Source organism: Cyanistes caeruleus, chromosome 4 (assembly GCF_971803275.1).
Source record: "Cyanistes caeruleus chromosome 4, bCyaCae1.hap1.1, whole genome shotgun sequence".
Lineage (NCBI taxonomy): Eukaryota > Metazoa > Chordata > Aves > Passeriformes > Paridae > Cyanistes > Cyanistes caeruleus.
The window spans coordinates 26,237,523-26,255,962 of record NC_141704.1 but is presented as its reverse complement, the minus strand read 5'-3'; the positions used below and the strand labels follow the sequence as shown (position 1 = coordinate 26,255,962).

At 42.2% G+C, this 18,440-nt stretch overlaps 1 protein-coding gene across 4 annotated transcripts in view; it reads right to left on the bottom strand.

Annotated features, from left to right (window-relative positions):
• LOC111931686 (uncharacterized) overlaps positions 1-18,440 on the bottom strand; it is a 28,442-nt gene that overhangs the window by 6,822 nt on the left and 3,180 nt on the right. For 2 of the 4 annotated variants that reach the window (XR_015286273.1, XR_015286274.1), the window contains exons 2-3: positions 17,075-17,219; positions 9,871-10,978 (exon numbers count right to left, since the gene is read on the bottom strand). Coding sequence is in view for 1 of the 4 variants with exons in the window: in XM_086887098.1 (XP_086743224.1) it covers positions 17,139-17,219 (81 nt within the window). In the remaining 3 variants the exon portion in view is untranslated. Of the gene's footprint in view, positions 1-9,870; positions 10,979-17,074; positions 17,220-17,834; positions 18,083-18,440 lie in introns of those variants that run through there. The other 2 variants (XR_002865715.2, XM_086887098.1) reach the window with 2 other exon arrangements.

The following is an 18,440-nucleotide window of genomic DNA, read 5'->3' as shown; positions in this document are numbered from 1 at the left end:
TCTCTGTGGGTGTGAGAAGAGACAGAAGTGGGCTGTACATGGGGAGGGCTGAACTTCAGCATATGTGCACAACCCAAATGCACCAGCTGCTGGTATAGCACTGGAGGAAGATCTCCTCCACACAGGCTGTATAGCCAGGAGCTCTGCTCCCAGAGGCAGCAGTCTGTGTGCCAGCCTTGCTGCTCCTACTGCTGCAGGGCTCTGTACTTGCCCCAGAGATAATGAGTGGTCCCCTTGAAAATGAAACTCCCAAATGCATGGTATTTCTGCATATACTTACAGGGGATTTACAGGTAGTTTTAGCCTTCAGAAGATGGAAAAAAAAATTAAAATATCATGGGAGTTAGTTTCTAAATAGCTCATACACAGGCTCGTTGGGCTCTTTGTTCTCATTGTCAAAGGAAACTAAAATACCTCCAGATTGAAAATGAAAGAATCTGGCACTGCCAAGCAGGTTATGACAAGGCCATAAACAGAGAGCGGTGCCTTGTCAGAGAGGTTTTCTTTGTTTTTCTGTGGACCCATGCCATTCTGCAGCAGCCCAAGTCCCTGCTCCCCAGAACCTTGTCATGCAAATGGAAAACATGGGCTTCTAGCTCCTCTAATTTTCAGGCAGCAGTATTAGCTGAGCAGGAAGATTGAAATGGCAAGCCATGAGTGAAATTAGTGTATTGTGGTAGGGAAAAAGCATTCAGGCTGACTTCAAGTACTATGCATAAGTAAGACACCATTCTCTTTCTCCTACTTAGCAATTCTTTTTCTTTATACTCCATCTACGCCATATTAAGTATTTATAAGAGATCACTTTAAATTCCCTTTGCAATCAACATGTGTGCATCAAGACTCATGTCTATTTGCTGAGGCTGTATAGCCAGGGAAACACACTCTGGGTAATTGCTGCTGTGAGGGTTTTGACTGAACAGGTAAAAGTAACATAAGTGCCTTTACAAAAAAAAAACATTTTTGCATCGGCCTTCTCTTATGTATGCCCAACTCAAATTCATTTATCTGAGAATGCTAGCATGTGCTCGAGAAATAGGTGTTAAGCTGGGGAGAACCAAGTGAATTTCATGTTTTGTAACTGGAAAATTACTTTCTGCCCATATAACAAGCCAATGTATGTGCCGTGTCTGCAAGGCACAGCATGCAGTGTGGTAGTGCACCCTGTTGGTCTGTAGCGTTACGAAAGCCCAATTGCATTCTCAGTACAATGTGAGGCAATTTCTTTTATATTAAACCTTTATTTCAGGCAAGCTGGTTCCAAATGCAACGAAGGGACAGGTGGGATAAAAAAAGAAACTCATCCTGGCAGAGAAAGTGTGACCTACAAAAGTGAGAAGAGAAAGTTGTGTTAGAAAAGCAGCTGTGATTGAAGTGTTCTCACTCACTAGTCAGTGCATGGAAGCAACAAAAAAATAATCAGCAAGCAAGAAAAAGGAAAGCATGTTCTCATGTTACTTATAGGGAAGCAAGAAGGATGTTTTAAATCATTAGAAGAGTGACTCAAAAGTGTGGCTCATGTGGTTCAGATGTCTACAAAGGAGTGAGTTCAGGAGAACAACATTTTGGGAACTTGGTGCCAGAACTCAAATTCCAGAAAAGGTAATGAAGAATGTGCCTAATTCAGTCTTATTTCCAGAATACATGGCTACTGAACTCATTTTAATTCAGAAAGATGACATCAAAGTGCCTCCCAGCAGAGGAGGAAGAGCAGGCATCCCAAAAGGGAGCCAAGGCAAAAGACACGAGTGCCAAGGGTCTGACAGGGTGTAGGAGGCAGCATGTATATGCAGTCAGTGCCATCATGAAGTAGACAGCAGGATTTGGGACATCACATCTTACAAATCAAGCCGGGCAGAGAGGTTCAGAGGCAGGTCCTTGGTTAGGACACTCCTCAGCAGAGAAGCTTTGCTCATGCACCCTGCTGATCACTTGGTCATATGCTCCTATGCCATTAGCAGTGTTTCATAGCTAAGCAAGGAAACAGTGCCAACTCATCGGGTAGTCTTGGCCCAAGCAGCCTGCAAAATTAACTCATCCTGTTGAACCATTGACTCAGTGTTCACGCAAGACTGTAACTTCACATATATCATTGGTCTTAATAGCTCTTTCTCCATCCATTCCTACAGGTTACCTGTGTTGTGCCACCACCTTCTTGGAGGGGACTTCCCAGTGAATGCAAAGGTCAGCCCATGGTTGTCATGTCCTTGCTTGCTCCCAGGCTACTGCCCATCCTCCCACATACAGAGAACTCCTGGTCCTGCCTGGCCCTGCCTGGACTTTCTTTAATCAGTCCTGGCCTGAATGACTTACCCTAAGGCTAAATAGGATAGAAATAGGCACTGAACACAAGCAGCTGGTTACTGTAGTTTATGGACTAGCACCTGGGAACAGGTTTTAGAATGTACATTCGGTGAAACCAGAGTCTTTTAACAGTTGTCGACAGTAGTATTTTATATCCAATGTATTGCAACAATATCAGAAATTACGTGGAGATAGGATTGGATTTTTTTCTCTTTAAAACACAAGTTTCAGTGACTCTTTGTCTCATTACTTTCTTGGAATTTAAACTAGGGTGCAATACAAGCTGTACATGCCTGAGCATCTGAGCACCTACTTGTCACTTAAGTACATAACTTGAGATGATCTGCTGTGACTTTCCTTGGGAGTTGCATTCCAGGTAGGGTTTCTACCAGTACAGCTCTTCTACAGACTCACCATCTGTTCTTCTCCTCACCTTTGAATGCAAAGCAGCCCTTGCACTGGGCAGCTTTACACAGTGATTAGACCAGCCAGGAAGAGTATTTGTGTCAGTAGCTGTAATCTGCTATTCTCCAAAGGCTGACAGACCTCAACACATGCACACGGACAGGAGCCATGCCTCAAAGGCTGCGTGTTTAACTCTATGAGAAACCTCAGCATTTTCTTGCTCTTATTTTCTCTTGCACTTGTGTGTAGCCCCCAGCAGGAGACAGCTTCATCCCAGCAGCCATTTGTCACACAGTAAAGAGAGAGCTGCCACCGTGCCAGACAAGAGGCAAGGAGGGAGGTGAGAGCCAAACACCCATCCCAGCTCTGGCTTCATGCACCCACTGGAAGCACCTTGCTTAGGAACACTGCAAGCCATGCATGAAGAAAGCCAGCACAGTGAGAAGGCCTCGGTGTTAGAGCAGCCATCAGAACCACCCCAACTTGATCTGCAGAGGGGGAAAGCAAATTCAGTGTGAGGTAGAGCACGCTGTGGTGAGGTTCACACGTGCACCACAGCCACACAGGGAAGGAGGTGAGCCTGCAGCCACAGAAATAAAGCCTCTCAGGAGACCCCCTGCCCAAACAGAGCTGGATGAAAGCTGCTGGACACTACAGGGCTGGCCGTGTGCTGTCAGTCAGTGGAGACTGACAGAGAGGATGGGGACAGTGAGAGAGCAGGCAGTGGGGTAGCCACAGCACAGCAGTGTCTCTGGGCAGCCCTCGGGGCTGCTGAGCTCCCACACCAGCCTGATTCGAACCTACACCTTTTCACCTCTCCAAGGACAAAACCCCTAGGATCATTAGACTTGCAAAGTGACAGAAACAGGGAGTCTTCCTCCTAGTGAATACCCCAGGAGCTACAGCAGGAACCTTCTCCTCCTGCCTGCACCCAGCAGGCACCAGCTGGCCTCGAAGCTGGAGGCAGAAAGCAAAAGCAGCTCTCTTTGCCAGGCCCAGCCCAGAGCAGCCAGCAGGATTTTCCTGTGTTCTCTCCCGTGCTTTCGCAGCCCCTGGCCGTGTGTCTGTCTGCTGCCAGGCTGTGCCCACCGGGGCACCCACCTGCCAGTCACTGCTGGGAAGGGTCAGCACACCCGGACAGTCCCTTGAGAAGTCCTCCTTGTCCACAATGAACAAAGAGCACATCAGCTCTTCCCACGCTCAGTAATGAATAGTCAAACAGGACTTTACATCTTTCCACACTACGAGCTGCCTTGAGGCAGAGCATGGCCACTCTGCTGGGCTCACACTCAGGAGACGAGACTTTGCCCGGGAGCTTCCAGTTACCCCTGGGGCAGTTTTGGCATTCAAAGAGTCCTGATGGATAACTTTACAAGGGCCAACACCAATAATACCATGTAGTTAGATGGCTGAGCCCTTGGCCTTTCTTGTGTGGTATCTATATCTGTCCACTCGCTTGCCAAACATCACATTTATTGGGTTCAAACTAAGGGTAACAGCAGGTATCCAAAGTGCATAAAAACAGAAACAAAGCTTCTGGGAAACTCCCCAGCTCCGGTTCACTTCTGCTTTAGCAGGTGCAAACAGCAATATTCTCTGTCGCCTCAGGGCTGGATTACAGGCAGAACATAATGAGTTCTCTGGATTTGAGGAATGGTTTAACATGCAAGGAGCAGGCAAGACCTTCAACACAGGAATAGAAGACTGGAAATGGTGATCCAGCATCATAGCTCTAGTCTACTACTTTTGAAGAAGAGAAATTTTAATTTTCATTTGACAAGCTACCTGAGACTGGCAAATTTTCTTAGGAGAAGTCATAGATATTGCCCTATTTCAAACTACTGAGAACAGGCTTAATTTTATCAGTTTTCAGTGTTTTTTATATATTCATTTTGATGAGATATTTAAGGCAGTCTTTTCTTCCTGTGTGAGCTAATCCCTGTCTTTCTGTCTCCCTTGTAACATGTAAGAATATTAATTGTTTATCCTACTATTCAAACTGGAAAAAAAGAAAAATTAACTCTATTAAGCTGAGTCATTATTTTACAGTGTCACTCATCCCACAATGAGAATATCAAGGCAAAATTTCAGCCACTTCATCTTCTTCAGACCCCCCTAGAGATGTTACAGTTATGAACACAGCCCTTCTTGCTTTATTATTTCACTACAACAATGCTGTAACAGTACAGCCATCCAGAGGGTGACCTCCTGTAGCTTGTAGATTTACAGGGAACTCTGGAAAAACCCTGTGTCTTTAACAATTCAGGGTTTGTCTCCCTGCATTACACTCATCAGGTGCTTCCCTGGTGGTTCCAGTGGGCTTCATGTAGCAGACAGACATTGCTGGGGACCATGCTCCAGGTTTGCTCAAGACTTGTCACTGGAATGGCTGAGAGAGGCACACTGCTCCCCAGGAGCGCTGGCCCAAATCTCCATGACAACAGATTTGGAATGGAGACCTGGCATGCTGAGTGACAGAAGGTCACTGCAGCAAAAAAAAAACCAACCAAAACCAAACCAAATCAAAAAGATATAGAGGGAAGAAAAGAGCAGCTGGGGAAGAGATCAAGGGGTATCTTGCAGCATCTTCAATTATATTGCAGTTCTCAGTTCACTGGCTCCATGTGCTGGGGTTTTTAAAACAAAGTTGTGTACATCTATCTGTTACTACATTTATTTTTTACTAGATAATAGAGGAAACAGAGAGCAAAAGTGCTTTTCTTGCCTTGTGGATCTTGTGATCTCATCTCAGGATGAGAGACAAGAAGTCTGATTGGCAGACGAAACGAAAGGGTACTGAGTCCAGTTCATCATGATCCATTTTTCAAAGTAATTAATTTTTAGCTCTATTTTCTAAGGAATTGGAGTAGTATAATTGCTGTGACTGCCTCTCCTCCTATCTGCCTTCCCACTGTGCAAGGGCTCCTGAAGCCATCCTGCTATTTTTACCAAATCTGCCAAAGAAGTAGAAGTCTCAAAGATATTTAATTCCTACAAGGATCAAAAAATGCAGGTGGCTGGTAGAGAGGGTTGAGGAAGTTCCCTAGAGGAGGCGAGGAAAGGGTAGTTCAGCCCTCCTTCACTGCAGGAGGCATGGCTCCACTGTGTGAACAGCATGTGCTCGCTGGCACAATGGGCAGCACACACGGAGCTCTAAACCCCACAGAGCATATGTTGCCTCTTGGACTGCCAGAAATATAGAGGCATGAGAGGAAGATAAAGCACCACAGTGAGGAATTAGTGAAAACATGATGTACAGAAATGAGGGAAAGAATAAGAGATATGGTAGAAATTTAGCCATGTTACACGGAGCAAGTGCAGAGAAGGTGAGCAGGTGACCAGGATGTGTGGGAGGATCATTTGAAATGATCTGTAGGAACTAAACTTTGTCCATAGAACAATCACTTGGAATTAACTCTAGTGTGTTGATTTATGCATGCCTGAGAAAACTGCTGGTTTGGAAAACATGGCAACCCTGGTCCCTTCTTTAGATGGGGGAGAGGTACAACAGAGTCAACAGCAAAACAACATTTGCCCCATTATAAGAAATACCTTCAAGGAAGGGTGAGCCTGTTGTTCACTGAGCCTATCTCTCGTCTCTGTTCTGGGGTGAATGCTAAAATTACTGACCAGGGTAAGTGCAGTGGAAACATTTTGGGATGTGCTCTGACCCTCACTTGCAGAGCCACTATGCTCGAACATGTGTGTTTCCAGCATTCCTCCTGTTCCTCATGTGCACACACAGCTCATTGAAATTCTTTGTTCAGGCTGTGATCCACCTGCAAATGCTCCAAGGCATCTGTCTCTGACAAAGATAGGGGGAGTTTTCCCACAGGTATGTCTGCCATTTATAGTGGTTATGAAAAGACAAATAAACCATAAATAGTTTATATTTTCTGTGCACCTTCATTCCCACTGGTTCTTTGAGAAAGCAATAAATCTGATGTTCACCGCTGTAAGCAGCCTTGAATCACACCAGACACCCGCCCACCACCATGGCTGTCACCCTGTGCAGTCCCTGCTCATCCTGTCCTTCCTCATTAAGTCTTCATTAGGTCACAGTTGTCTCTTAGAGTGCTAAATCTTTTTCTTGTCCACACTTTCTTAATGTGACACATGAACTAGGAGAGCCATAAGTAGAGCAAAGAGAAGTGTATCCTTGGTCATCTTATTCTGATTAGCAGTGATATCATATACAAAGTAAGTCCAAATTCTGATCATGGCTATTCTTGAGCAGTTTCATGAGAGCCAGTTGTATTTCACATGGCAATTGATAGTTGATAAAAATTGATGAAATATAGAGATTTACAGGTAAAAATTACATAGTTCATTGCATGAGGTATAAATGTTCCTACAGAACATTTTTTCAAGGAATATTTACTTTACTCCACAATGCAAAGAAAATAGTTCTGCTAAAAGGTTGTTTTACATTTCTGAGGTTTACGTTCATTTATAAATGAAAACATTTGTTGAGCATAAATGACTATGCTCCAGAGAGTGCTGTGCACTGCCTAAGCTTTTTTGATCCCAAAATAATATTGTCTGATCATATGGAAATCATTCTTAACTCCAGAAACCTGGATGCCATATTGGCAGGCTGCCAGCCAGGGTAAACCAAAGATATTCTGTCCTTGGAGTGGGAAAGGTACATGGTCCGCAGAAGCTCTTAAAAAAAAAAAAATCAGCATCAGGAAGTATCTTGGCCAAGAGGAACTTGGCAGAGCAGTATTTTAGCTTTGCTGAGGGACTGTGTATGCCCATTGAAACAGCAACATCTGTGGAGGAAGGGCAGAGCACCGGGATACAATGCAGTTTTATGGCAGCACTGCTTAGTCAGGGAAAGGGACTCCAAAGGGAGCTGATGCAGCCAGCTGGCTGGCTGATGAATGGAGTAGCGATTGTGGAAGAGATCAAAAAGCTATCAAGTGCTCTATCTCTCCCATAATGAATTTCTGAGGATTAGTGAAGCTTGCAGTTGAAATATATAGGTGTGATTTCAGGAAATATTGAGTGTTTTTTTGCATCCTTAAATCATTAAAAATTAATTTGAACTCATGAGCAAGACAAAGCAATGATAAAACTCACAAGGATCTGAAATTCAGCATGAACGAAGGGAATACAGACAGAATACTGTGCTTTTGTTCAGAAAACAAGGGCAGAAATTCAATGTATTTTCTATTGGTATGATGGATTCCCACTGGATTCAGCTGCACACCTCACAGAGTTGCTCTCTTTGCAAAGCACAGCAAAGCCAATTTTTTGCAGTAAAATGTGTTGAGTACGCAGTGAAAACAGCTCCTAAATATATTTATTTATTTATTTATTTATTTAGTCATTGCTCAGGTCACTGAATTTCTTATTTTGCATTTACTGATCTCTGGGAGATTTATTATTTTTTTCTTTCATTTACCACAATTACCAAACAACAGCAATTATAAGGACACTGCCAGATGATCAGCTCCAGAAGTGTTAATTAAATACATTTCTAACCTTGCACCTCTCCTTGAACTTTCATGGGTAATTTCCATTGTTAAAGCATTAGGCATTTACCTGCTTAAACCCCAACCTGTAGGGGTTTTTTCCTACTCTGAAAGAGCCCTTCCAACAGCAGAGAAATTACTTCAGCAAAACCATAAAATTGATTGAAGAGTCATTATGTGAAATGCCTACCAAAACACAGAGAAATTTAATTTTTTTCTTACGTTTTTAATATCAACGTGGATGTTACATTGGTACTACAACAAAGAGCAAGGCAGTTCCAGGGAGCATTGAAATTTCCATCTGGCAATGGTCCTTCTGGTGTGTATTATCTTTTAAGATGTTTTCCTGGCATCTACCAGCTGCCTTCAGGAAAATTTATACGCTATTTTAGTTTGTTTAATTTCTCTTCCCTGCTAATGTGCCTTTGTTATTGCCGTGTGGAGTTCATTAACTGCGCCAGGAGATGGCAGCAATGGAAACCACTTCGTGCCCTTCATTCAGAAATGATCTCTCGTGCTGAGTGATGACAACATGATTATCAACCAACATTTAAAAATTGTTTTGAAAAACCAAGCAAAGCAGTCTTTGCAGTTGTATGAAAAGAAGAAAAGATATGAGAAAAAAAAAAAAAAAAAGAGCTACGAAACGTGAAAGGAATTATGGGATCCCTTCCCAGGATCTGAAGGTCATTTTTTCACCATGTAAGTTGCAAAGGCCACAGATAGACGTCGATAGATAAAACTGCTGGAAGGCATAACTTTCCCAAGCTACCGTGACTAAAAAGGTCTGAAGTAGCTTTAGTTCATCTGATATTCTGGCCATGAAAGGGAAAGCATTTGAGTCTAGAGCAGAAGAGGACTGGGGAGAGTCTGCAAAAATATCATAAAGATCAGAGATGGGGTTTGGGGCTGCTGGACTTTGACCTATGTCTCTGATTTGGTGAGAAGAGGCATGGGGAGCAAGCTGCTTATTTAACTGATTTTATAAAACAGATGAAGGGACATGCAGAGCCAGACAGAAGATCTATTTAGGAGAAATGAGTGTTTACACAGGCAAATTACCATACATATTTCCCACAGGACACAAAGCGTTATTAGACCTGTTACAAACTTTGTCAGCAACTGCTGAGGGAAAAAAAGAATCTTATTTACCCTTCTAAATACAGACCAGTCTTCAGGGCAATACAGCTGCTAAATTTACAGGCATGGATGCCTGTGTTACAGCCAGGATTTATCATGCATGATAAATGCAGAACTGTCTCAGCCGCAGTTACAAGCTTTTGTTCCAGGCATATTATTTATTTATTGCCCAAAATTAAGAGCATATGGGGGGAAATGAGCTTCCTCACCAGGGAGTAATGTTTGTGTGCCACTGAGCAGAAGGAGTAGTGGAGCTGGGGGCTGTGGCAAAGTCCTAGTTCTGCCCTGGTCCATGCCTTTCAGCACAGCTAGGACAACCCTGGGCACGTGTCCCCACAAAGGGTTAGGAGGCAAAGGTTGCTCTCCAGAAACGGAATTGGAGTGGTGAGAAAAGACACAGCTCCTTGTCATGTTCCTTGTTGAATTTGGGCTGTAAGTTGTCTTGCTGACTTTGTGAATGAACAGGAACTCCCATCCTGGAGAAACATGTGCTTTCATCATCAACGAATCCCCACAAAAAAAAGTCTGTCACACTTAAAGCTTTGGCTAATTGCTTGTTTTAATGAAACAGTAAACACAATAAATCATCTTTATGGCAATCAATCTGTTCTGCATTGCACTCTTTCCATTAGTGAGAAATTCGTTGTGACTACTGAAAACAAATGATATTCTAAGGTTTTATGGGGCTTGCTTGAGCTAAAAAAGGCTAATATTGCCAGGAGGAATACACAGTTTTTGTAACTACAAGCCACTTCAATCATGGTAGGGACTTCCAAGCAGTTTTGCCTTCTGTAAATTAAAGATCCACAACCCTCAGGGAGAGGGGAGTTTTATAGCAAGAAAATCTCACTTACATTGCTCAGAGATGTCCCCTGTGCAACCCAGGTCAGTGATTATTTTGACATAAAGCAAAACGGTCTAAAAGAAATGCAGATCAAAAGAAGCCTCCTTTAGTTATATAAAAACCTGTAATTATGAGGTTAGTTGATTTTCAGAACTAAAGATCACAACCCCTGGGTTTGTTCATAGTGGAATATACTCTGTGACTAAGAGCACATAAGGAACATGGACTTTTGCACCTCTAATTGTTCTTGTGGTTAGTTTGTATGAGAAGCACCCTCCCTTAAACACCTCAATTGCAATTATGTCCTATTACTACCTGTGTTAAAAATTTTACTACAAGCTACAGTGAGTATTCATCCTACGTGTGTCTATAATACTCTAATATGTAAATGTGTTTCTCTTCCTTATTTCTAGCTTCTCAATTGCATCAAAAGGCAACATGATTTATATTTTCAGCATGTTATCCTACTGGTCTTAGATGCTTTTAAATAAAATAATGGAAGGGAAGGTACATTCAGCATTACTGGTATGTTGTTGATCTGTAAGGTACGCCTCATTCCTCCAGCCCTAATTATATAACATATAAATAGACTAGAGAGATTTAAAGATATTTTAATAATTCTAGGTACAATTATAAATAGAAAAATTCTGTGATACAGGGAGAGGAAAACTACCCTCTGAGCAGATTTTCTTAATGCTGACCAAAAAGTCCTGGAGAGGTGTGGTACCACAGAGGAGCATGGAGGTCCTGAACAGCATCATCCATGAGAGGCCTGCTCTGGCTTTTTTGCTCCATCAGCCTTGCCCTGCAGGAGGAGGACAGAGCACTCAGAGGCTTGTGAGCTCCACCCCTCTCCTGCTTCAGTGTGGGTGCTGGCTGCCTTTATTAGTAGCAGCACAGAGCATTTCTGTGAGCCTCCTTTAAAAATGAGATGCTCTCTGAAACACCTGAATTTAGAAGCAGATTTATTATACAGGCTGGAATAGTGGTTAGCTCTCACCAGTGTCACCAGGCAAAAGAGAGCTTTCTCTGGATTCAGTAGTGAAATCTAACAACAACAAAGAAAACAACCACCACCACCCAAAAAAACCACACCAAAACCCCAACAAAAATGACGCACATGCAAAACAACCTCATAGCATGACCTTGTCTGCCTCATCACTTGATCAACTTTCATAACCACAGCAGTAATATCTTACACAATACAATACTGCATTGTACTGTATTCTATCTTGCAATATCTTACATTTTCCATTTTAGCCTTCTTCATACTGTTTTCAGTCCTGATCCCACTGCCTCTGTCCTAAATATAGCAGACTGGTGGAGTGGAGCTGCAAGATGTAAGGACCCCCCTTACCAGGCCTGATCCCGACCTCACCACACATGCAGGCTGATGTCCCAACCTGGCCTTAGGCTGTCCCCATCCCCATAGAGGTGCCTGATGGCTGGGAGTAGGGCTGCCAAAAAGGCAGTCAAGGTCTGAACAGGGCTTTAGTGCTGATCTTTTGGAGATGAGGATTTGGGTTTTAATGGCATTACTGGCAGGTGTGGTGAGGTGTTGGCATCAGTCTGACTGGTTTAGGGTGCTGACCTCAAGGCAGAGGAATGCTGCTGGCACTACACATTGTGATTACTACCTCAGCAAGGCAGCTCATGAGGCACCATATCTCTATGTTTCTGCTACACAATTCACAGCACTCTCATCATGGGGCATTTTGAACCCCCTCAGGGATAGGGGAGCAATCTGCTGCTGCCTGCAGGGACAGCCATCAGAGGTGATGGCATGGAGGCCACATGAGAATCTCTGAGACTGCAGGCACATTGTCTGTTTGAGAGATGCCACATCCATGTTCCTCAGTGCATGATGAGAGTTCAGCAGGCATTATGTTCAGTATTTTTTTTTTTAGTTTCCTCTTTCAATTTCTGTCTTAAGGTTCTTTGGCTGGGAATAATCAGGAAGACAGCATGTTTTTTACCCACAGACCTCAAATGAAATTTGGTATTCCTGACAGCAAATGTGTGTATTTTCCAGAAGTTTCCCTTGGGGATGGGTATTTACACAACACTTCTCAAGATAAAATTCCACTTAAGCAACCTGAAATAATTGCTCACATGCCATAGAAAAACCTTGAAAGGATGGGGACAGCGGGTGCCCAACAAGACTAAGAGTTTGTACTTCTACATCCTCTGGTCTGAAACATGCTTGAGAGCAGATGAGATTTGTGTGGCAGCTAGGCACATCAGCGTAGTGGGCGTGCCAAGCACGGACACAGACCAATGTGACAAAGCTGGGGCATGTGGCATAGGTGACTGACGTGGCAAAAATATTGTGGCTTGTCACGTGTCACTGAGTAGCTGGTTGTGAAAGACACTATTTAAACAAACTCTTGTGTACATTTCCATGTCAGTACCTGTCTGTCCAGATTCTTAATTTTAAAATGCAGCTCATAAGCATATTTGAATGAGTCATTATTTTTGGCCAGCATTGACAGTAACTGGAAAATCTATGCATTATTGCACTGTACATCCCCTGTGCTCCATAGATTGCACAGCAGTTTCTTCTATGCATCTATTCAGAGCATCCTATTTCTACTCTGCCCACACCCTCTTTTCTCTATTTGCATATGAGAGCGTTCTTGTTTTGTCAGAAAGAGCTCTCCAACTCCTGCTGGATACTTACTTTCCTCCCCTTGGTGCAAAAGCTCTTCTGTATAGTTTCTCTTTGAGAAAATGTGACTACTTAGCATTGGCAATTTGTTTCCGTTAATTTTATACATCAGTGATTGAAATGGCAACGCAGCTTTTGAGTCTTCACCTTTGGGAGGTGAAAGGCCCACAAAAACCCTTCACACCCAGGTCTGCTTATTTATGTTTGCCTGTAATAGGGTAACTGTATAACACTGCATTCAATCAAAAGAACATTACAGACATCCTTGAGCAGGAATTGCCTGATTCTGAGAACAGTCAACCAGAAAGCAGTAGTTGGAGCCTCTAGTTAGTATGTCCTACACTTCCAACAGCTGCCACAGCCCACCTCTGAGAAAATAAGTTGACGAAATCATTGAGAATATCTGAATCTTCTCAGTTTAAGTCCAAAGTGTTCAAATAAGTCTGTGAAAGAGAAGGGGAGCAGGATGAAAGAGACTCATGGTGGCTATTCTGAGGGAAAAGGATACAAAGGACACTGAAACACTTGAGAAAGGAAAAGTGTAGCCAGACGCAGGTGGGATATGAGCCCTGGGCTGAGGGAGGGCTTGGAGACAGTGAACAGAGAGAGGAGAAGGGAGTCATGCAGTCATCATGTGGGGAAGAGAAAGGCAGGAATGCAGAAGTATCTGGGATATGCCAGGATTTTGGTCTTGAGGTAATCACAAGGCATACAGTCTGGTACTTCATGCTTTTACTTTGGTAGAACAAAAGCCATGTAGCTATTGTCTCTTTTGATACCACAGAAAAAGACCAGCTCCCTCTTCCTTGGAAATCACCCTTGCCAATTCTCTCCCTGTCTTGCTTAATCAGCTCTCTGTAAGCCAGCAGCAAAAATAATCTTTTCCCTCCAACAACGAACCACATTTTATATTTTCAATTTTTAGTGTAAAAAGATGTATGAAGTCTGCATATCAGTCAGAATGTAGAGCATGAGCTTTAGCAGGTCTCAGTAGCTTTGGTGTGACTTGCAATGAGAAATCACTTTTCATAGAAGCAGCAATTAAATAATAATCTTTCAAATAAGCTGCAGCTGCCAATGATGGAATGGAAATAGAACTGCAATTACATGATAGATGGTAACAGCCTTATTGTTACATTTCCCTCCACTTCAAGAAAAAAAAAAAAAGATTAAGAAACAACACCTTTCAATACTCATTATTTGGGCAGCCTGGTAAATGTATAAACAAGTGGGTGACTATGCAACACAAAAATGTGGACTTCTGACAGGAATTTCTTGCTCTTGAGAGGAAGCACCCTAATGTTGCCACTAATTACCAGGACACCAGAAACAAGGGGTTGTTAATGGAACTTAAAATTGCCATGTAAATTGGAAGGTGGTGCCTTTATAAAGGAGGTTTTAAATAATGCCTAGGAAGAATTGACTATGAAGCCCAGGATGACAGAAGTAAAGTATGAATTAATAACCCATGGTAAAAGATGATGGATTTCAGGATTTCAAAAAAAAATTCAGGTTTCAGCTAGGGTGTTAATGAACTCTGCATCATGGTGGGGGAGGGAGGGAGGAAATGCAATACAAATTTCACGCCTGTTTAAAATAAACATAATGACAAACTATTTCAGACAGGGTACTTCCAATTGACAGAGACATGGGAAAGCTATCAATGACAAGAGAATTCATTTGGGATACTGGTCATCTATGTTCAAGACAGAAGAATTGCCATGGGAACCAGTGCAGAGGAAGACTTCAAGACTGGTCAGGAGACAAAAAACAACAGCACTGAAGCCCAGATTCATGTTGCCCACCTTCAGGCACTTCACAAAGACACGTAAAATAGGAGCACAGTCACCAGGGTCTCCTGTAGTCAATGGAAGGAGATGGGCACCTTCAGTCATTCAGCCTACCTAAGTTCTGACTTGGCTTCTAAATTAGATGATTTATTTAAGTACTCTAACTACAAAGGGAGCATATTGCTCTAGGGAATGTGCACAGCACCTTGAAAAACAGAGGGTCAGAAAGAAAACAGCTGCTCCCAAAAATGTAAACATCACAGAAGAGGTCAAGGTGAGGTTTAGCAGCAAGAAAAACTGATATGTGCTAGGCACAAATGGATTTTTCTGATAAATGGAAGGCTGATCTTTGGAAACAGCTTTCCATATGTAGATGGGGGAAATAAGATACTTGCCTAGAATTAAAATGCAGCTGAATGTGTTCATTTAAGAGGTTATATGATGAACATACTTGAAAGAGCAAACATTAGGACTGGCAGATACAAAAAGTTCCTTTCTCATCTGTTTTGCTATGCTGTTTTATTTGGATTTTTTGTTACTGAATACAAATAGGACTAATCCTTTATATTGCATAAAAGGGACTTCTTGTAAAATTACATGTGTTTTGAAAAAAGAATTATTGGAAAGTGCTGCTGCCTTGTCATTCTCCATCTGCATCAAGGGGATGGACTGAAAAATCTGTTTCCTGGGACCAGAATTGCTCAAGACCAAAACAAAAACCAGCTACAGCTGAGCAACTGACCTACACTTAGCAAACTGAGCAAAATGCTTGCTGCCCAAGGCAAGGGAGGACAGCTCTGCTAAGTGATGGGCAAATGCAAGGCAAGGTCCTGCTCGGAAGGAACAGAAATGCTATCAGCACACTCCCAGCTGTCACTGGCACAGGCAGCATATGTGGCAGGGTGTACAATTGATGGCAAGTTAGGCAATTTAGTGTCTTTCTACTTTATGGTTGTTGCAGCAATGGAAACTCATTGTCCATGGACCAGCCCCACGTTCAAGCCCGAAGTGCATGAACCATGCAGTTAAAAGTGTCCCAGCAAATACAAACATGGACTATGGATCACAGCTGTATATTGCCAAAAGGGTGGGAGAGCACAGCCAAGGGCCTGGCAAATGGATAGAAGAGGACATGGGAATGTAAACATACAGGGATTTTGGCAGTAGCATTGGCAGAAATGAGACTGGAGAATTGCCTCCTGCTATTTAATCTTTCCTAATTTTCAATGGAATGACCCTCTATGCACATTGACAAAATATAATGTGGCAGAAACAGAGAAATTTCAGATTCTCTTACACTGATATTGGCTAACCAGTTGGGTCAACAGCATTCTAATGCAATAGTAATGTGTGCTAAAAGGAACAAGATGTATACTTCTGATTATTGTATTGCATGCTGCAGAAAGGCTGTGTCACAGTCCCCTAATTCTAAGCAATGCCGGTATTTTGAAAATAATTTGGAAGGATGAAACTAATTTTGAATCTTATGTTTAAACCTGAGCCCGTGTCTAAAATTATATATACATTTTATTTCAGAATAGCACAAAGTATCTAGTTTTCCTGGGTAATTCTTAGCATAAACTTAGTGGTTGGTATTAGGAAACAAAATTTTGCAAAAGACAGAGAATCAAGTGAAGCAAGACATAAACTGACAACACACAAGGCCTTAAGATGCATGAAATACATTATTTTACAACACAGTTTTACAATAGCAATTACATTCACTATTCAAAGTCATTTGTTTGCTATGGCTTGCCCCACAAGAAACAATAAATTAGAGACAAATATAGAGTCATGTATGTTTTTTGTTTAAAAAAATGTGCTAATCCTTATTCCAATGAAATCTTATTAGCTACTGCAAAATGTTTGTGAGGGCTTCATATTTGTCAGAGCCTTATCTTTCTTTTTCCATGGGGTCACAGTTACTCTGTAGTGCTGTTACTGTTAAGGATAATGTTTGTGGTCAGTTGCTATTGGCAGTGACAGTCAAAGTTCAGGCAACCAAATTTAGACATGAAATTAATAATGGCATATGTACCAGAGAGCCTGAGTATGCATTGTTTCTTCATGACTTACCAGGAAAAATTCTTACTGAAGTCCAAGAAAGCTTGGCATGAATAAATTATATATATGGAGTGAAGGCTCTGCCTCAGAAAATGGAGGTAAGTATCAGTATAACCTGAGTAAAATGAGACAAAATATCTGGACTATGAATGCAGCTGACACCTCCTGCTCTGGAAAGCCAGGATAGTGTGCCACAGAGGATGTGCTCAGATATATAAATACACAGTGTTTCATAAACTCCATATATACCCTCTGCAGAAACTGTTAATTTAAAAAGGATTGTAAATTTGAGTGCAATATATGAATCTAGCCCCATACATATAGTATGAACAGTACCAAGGCTGCAGAGAGGATTTATCTGTGACCGCTAAGCACTTACCTGATTTGCACAGTCATGCCTCTGTCTCAGCAGGCAGGTTTGCTAAATCCATCTGCTCTCCTGTTCAATAAATAATTGAACTTCTTTCCTGACTACTTTCTTCTCCCTTCAAAATGTCCTCTGCGTTTCCATACATACAGGGCTGCTGAAATTAGGGAAAAAAGTATGAGCTGGTATTGTGCCACCTTACAGCTTTGGACTTCAGCCACCTATAGACATCATGTGCTTCCCTCAGTGTCTGAAGCTAATCCATCAGCTAAGACCCAAACTCCCTCAGGAGCTAATAATAGTGACTCTAGTAGTCAGCCCGCCGTTACATTTATTTTATTCTGGACTTGGGGTTTTTGGACATTCTTGGACCACAATTGGTCAGGGTTCCAAAATATAAACAAGAAGGCAAGAGGTAAATAATGAAAGAAATCTGAAAGGACCTCCAACACAGAAGGTGTATATTTTTTGCTACAGTGTAATACTCCTGAAATATTATATCAGAAACTGCTCAGGCCTCCAATACATGTTCCAGCATTCAAAGAGAAAAAAAGCTGCAACTCTTGGCTACAGCTGCCCATTAAGAATTCACATCACTTGCAATCCCTGTCTCAGAAATAAGAGAAGTTCTGTCAGAACCGATCAGATATGTCTTGCATGTACACCTGGAACCACATGCACTCATCTGAGCACTTTCTCAGTGAAGACCTGACAAGAACTTTCCCTTTTAAGACTTATTTTTTCTCCCAAGACATGAGACTGGGTGCCTTACCTATGCAAAGGAAATAAATGAGTTTCTTCTGTCTGCAGAGTCAAGTCAGCCCCCAAGCAAGCATTCCACTGTAGCAACTGTAGCCAGAATTGAGGGGGCTGTGGCTTAGTTATCATAGGCAATTTATTTTCAGCAGTGTGACTACATGTCAGTGCTGACAGCATTTGTAGCATTAAGTGTTCCAGAGAGAGGACTGTGGCACTACTTGGAGGCACACACTCTGAAGGCTTGTCAGTCCTGGTAGGTCACTAAAAACACAAGCATTTTGCAATATTTGTTCAGGGAATGCTCATTTTCCAGGTTTGAATGAACTTGGGATCCTCTTTTAGGTTCAAAGACAGTCATCTCTTAAGGACCAGCAGAAAGGAAAGAGAAAATCCCAAGAATTGTGTATGCCAAGATAACAGGAGCATTGTGTCAAAAGAGGAGGAAAATATCAAGGATCCATATGATTCCCTCAATTCTGACTTCTTACAATGTTTAATGGTGTACAGAAAGTATGTCTGGCCATGCCTCCAGATGGTCATAAATGATGATAGTTTACATGTCTTTAAAATAAACTCTGGCACACAAATACTAAGCCACATAAACAGATTCAGTCACATA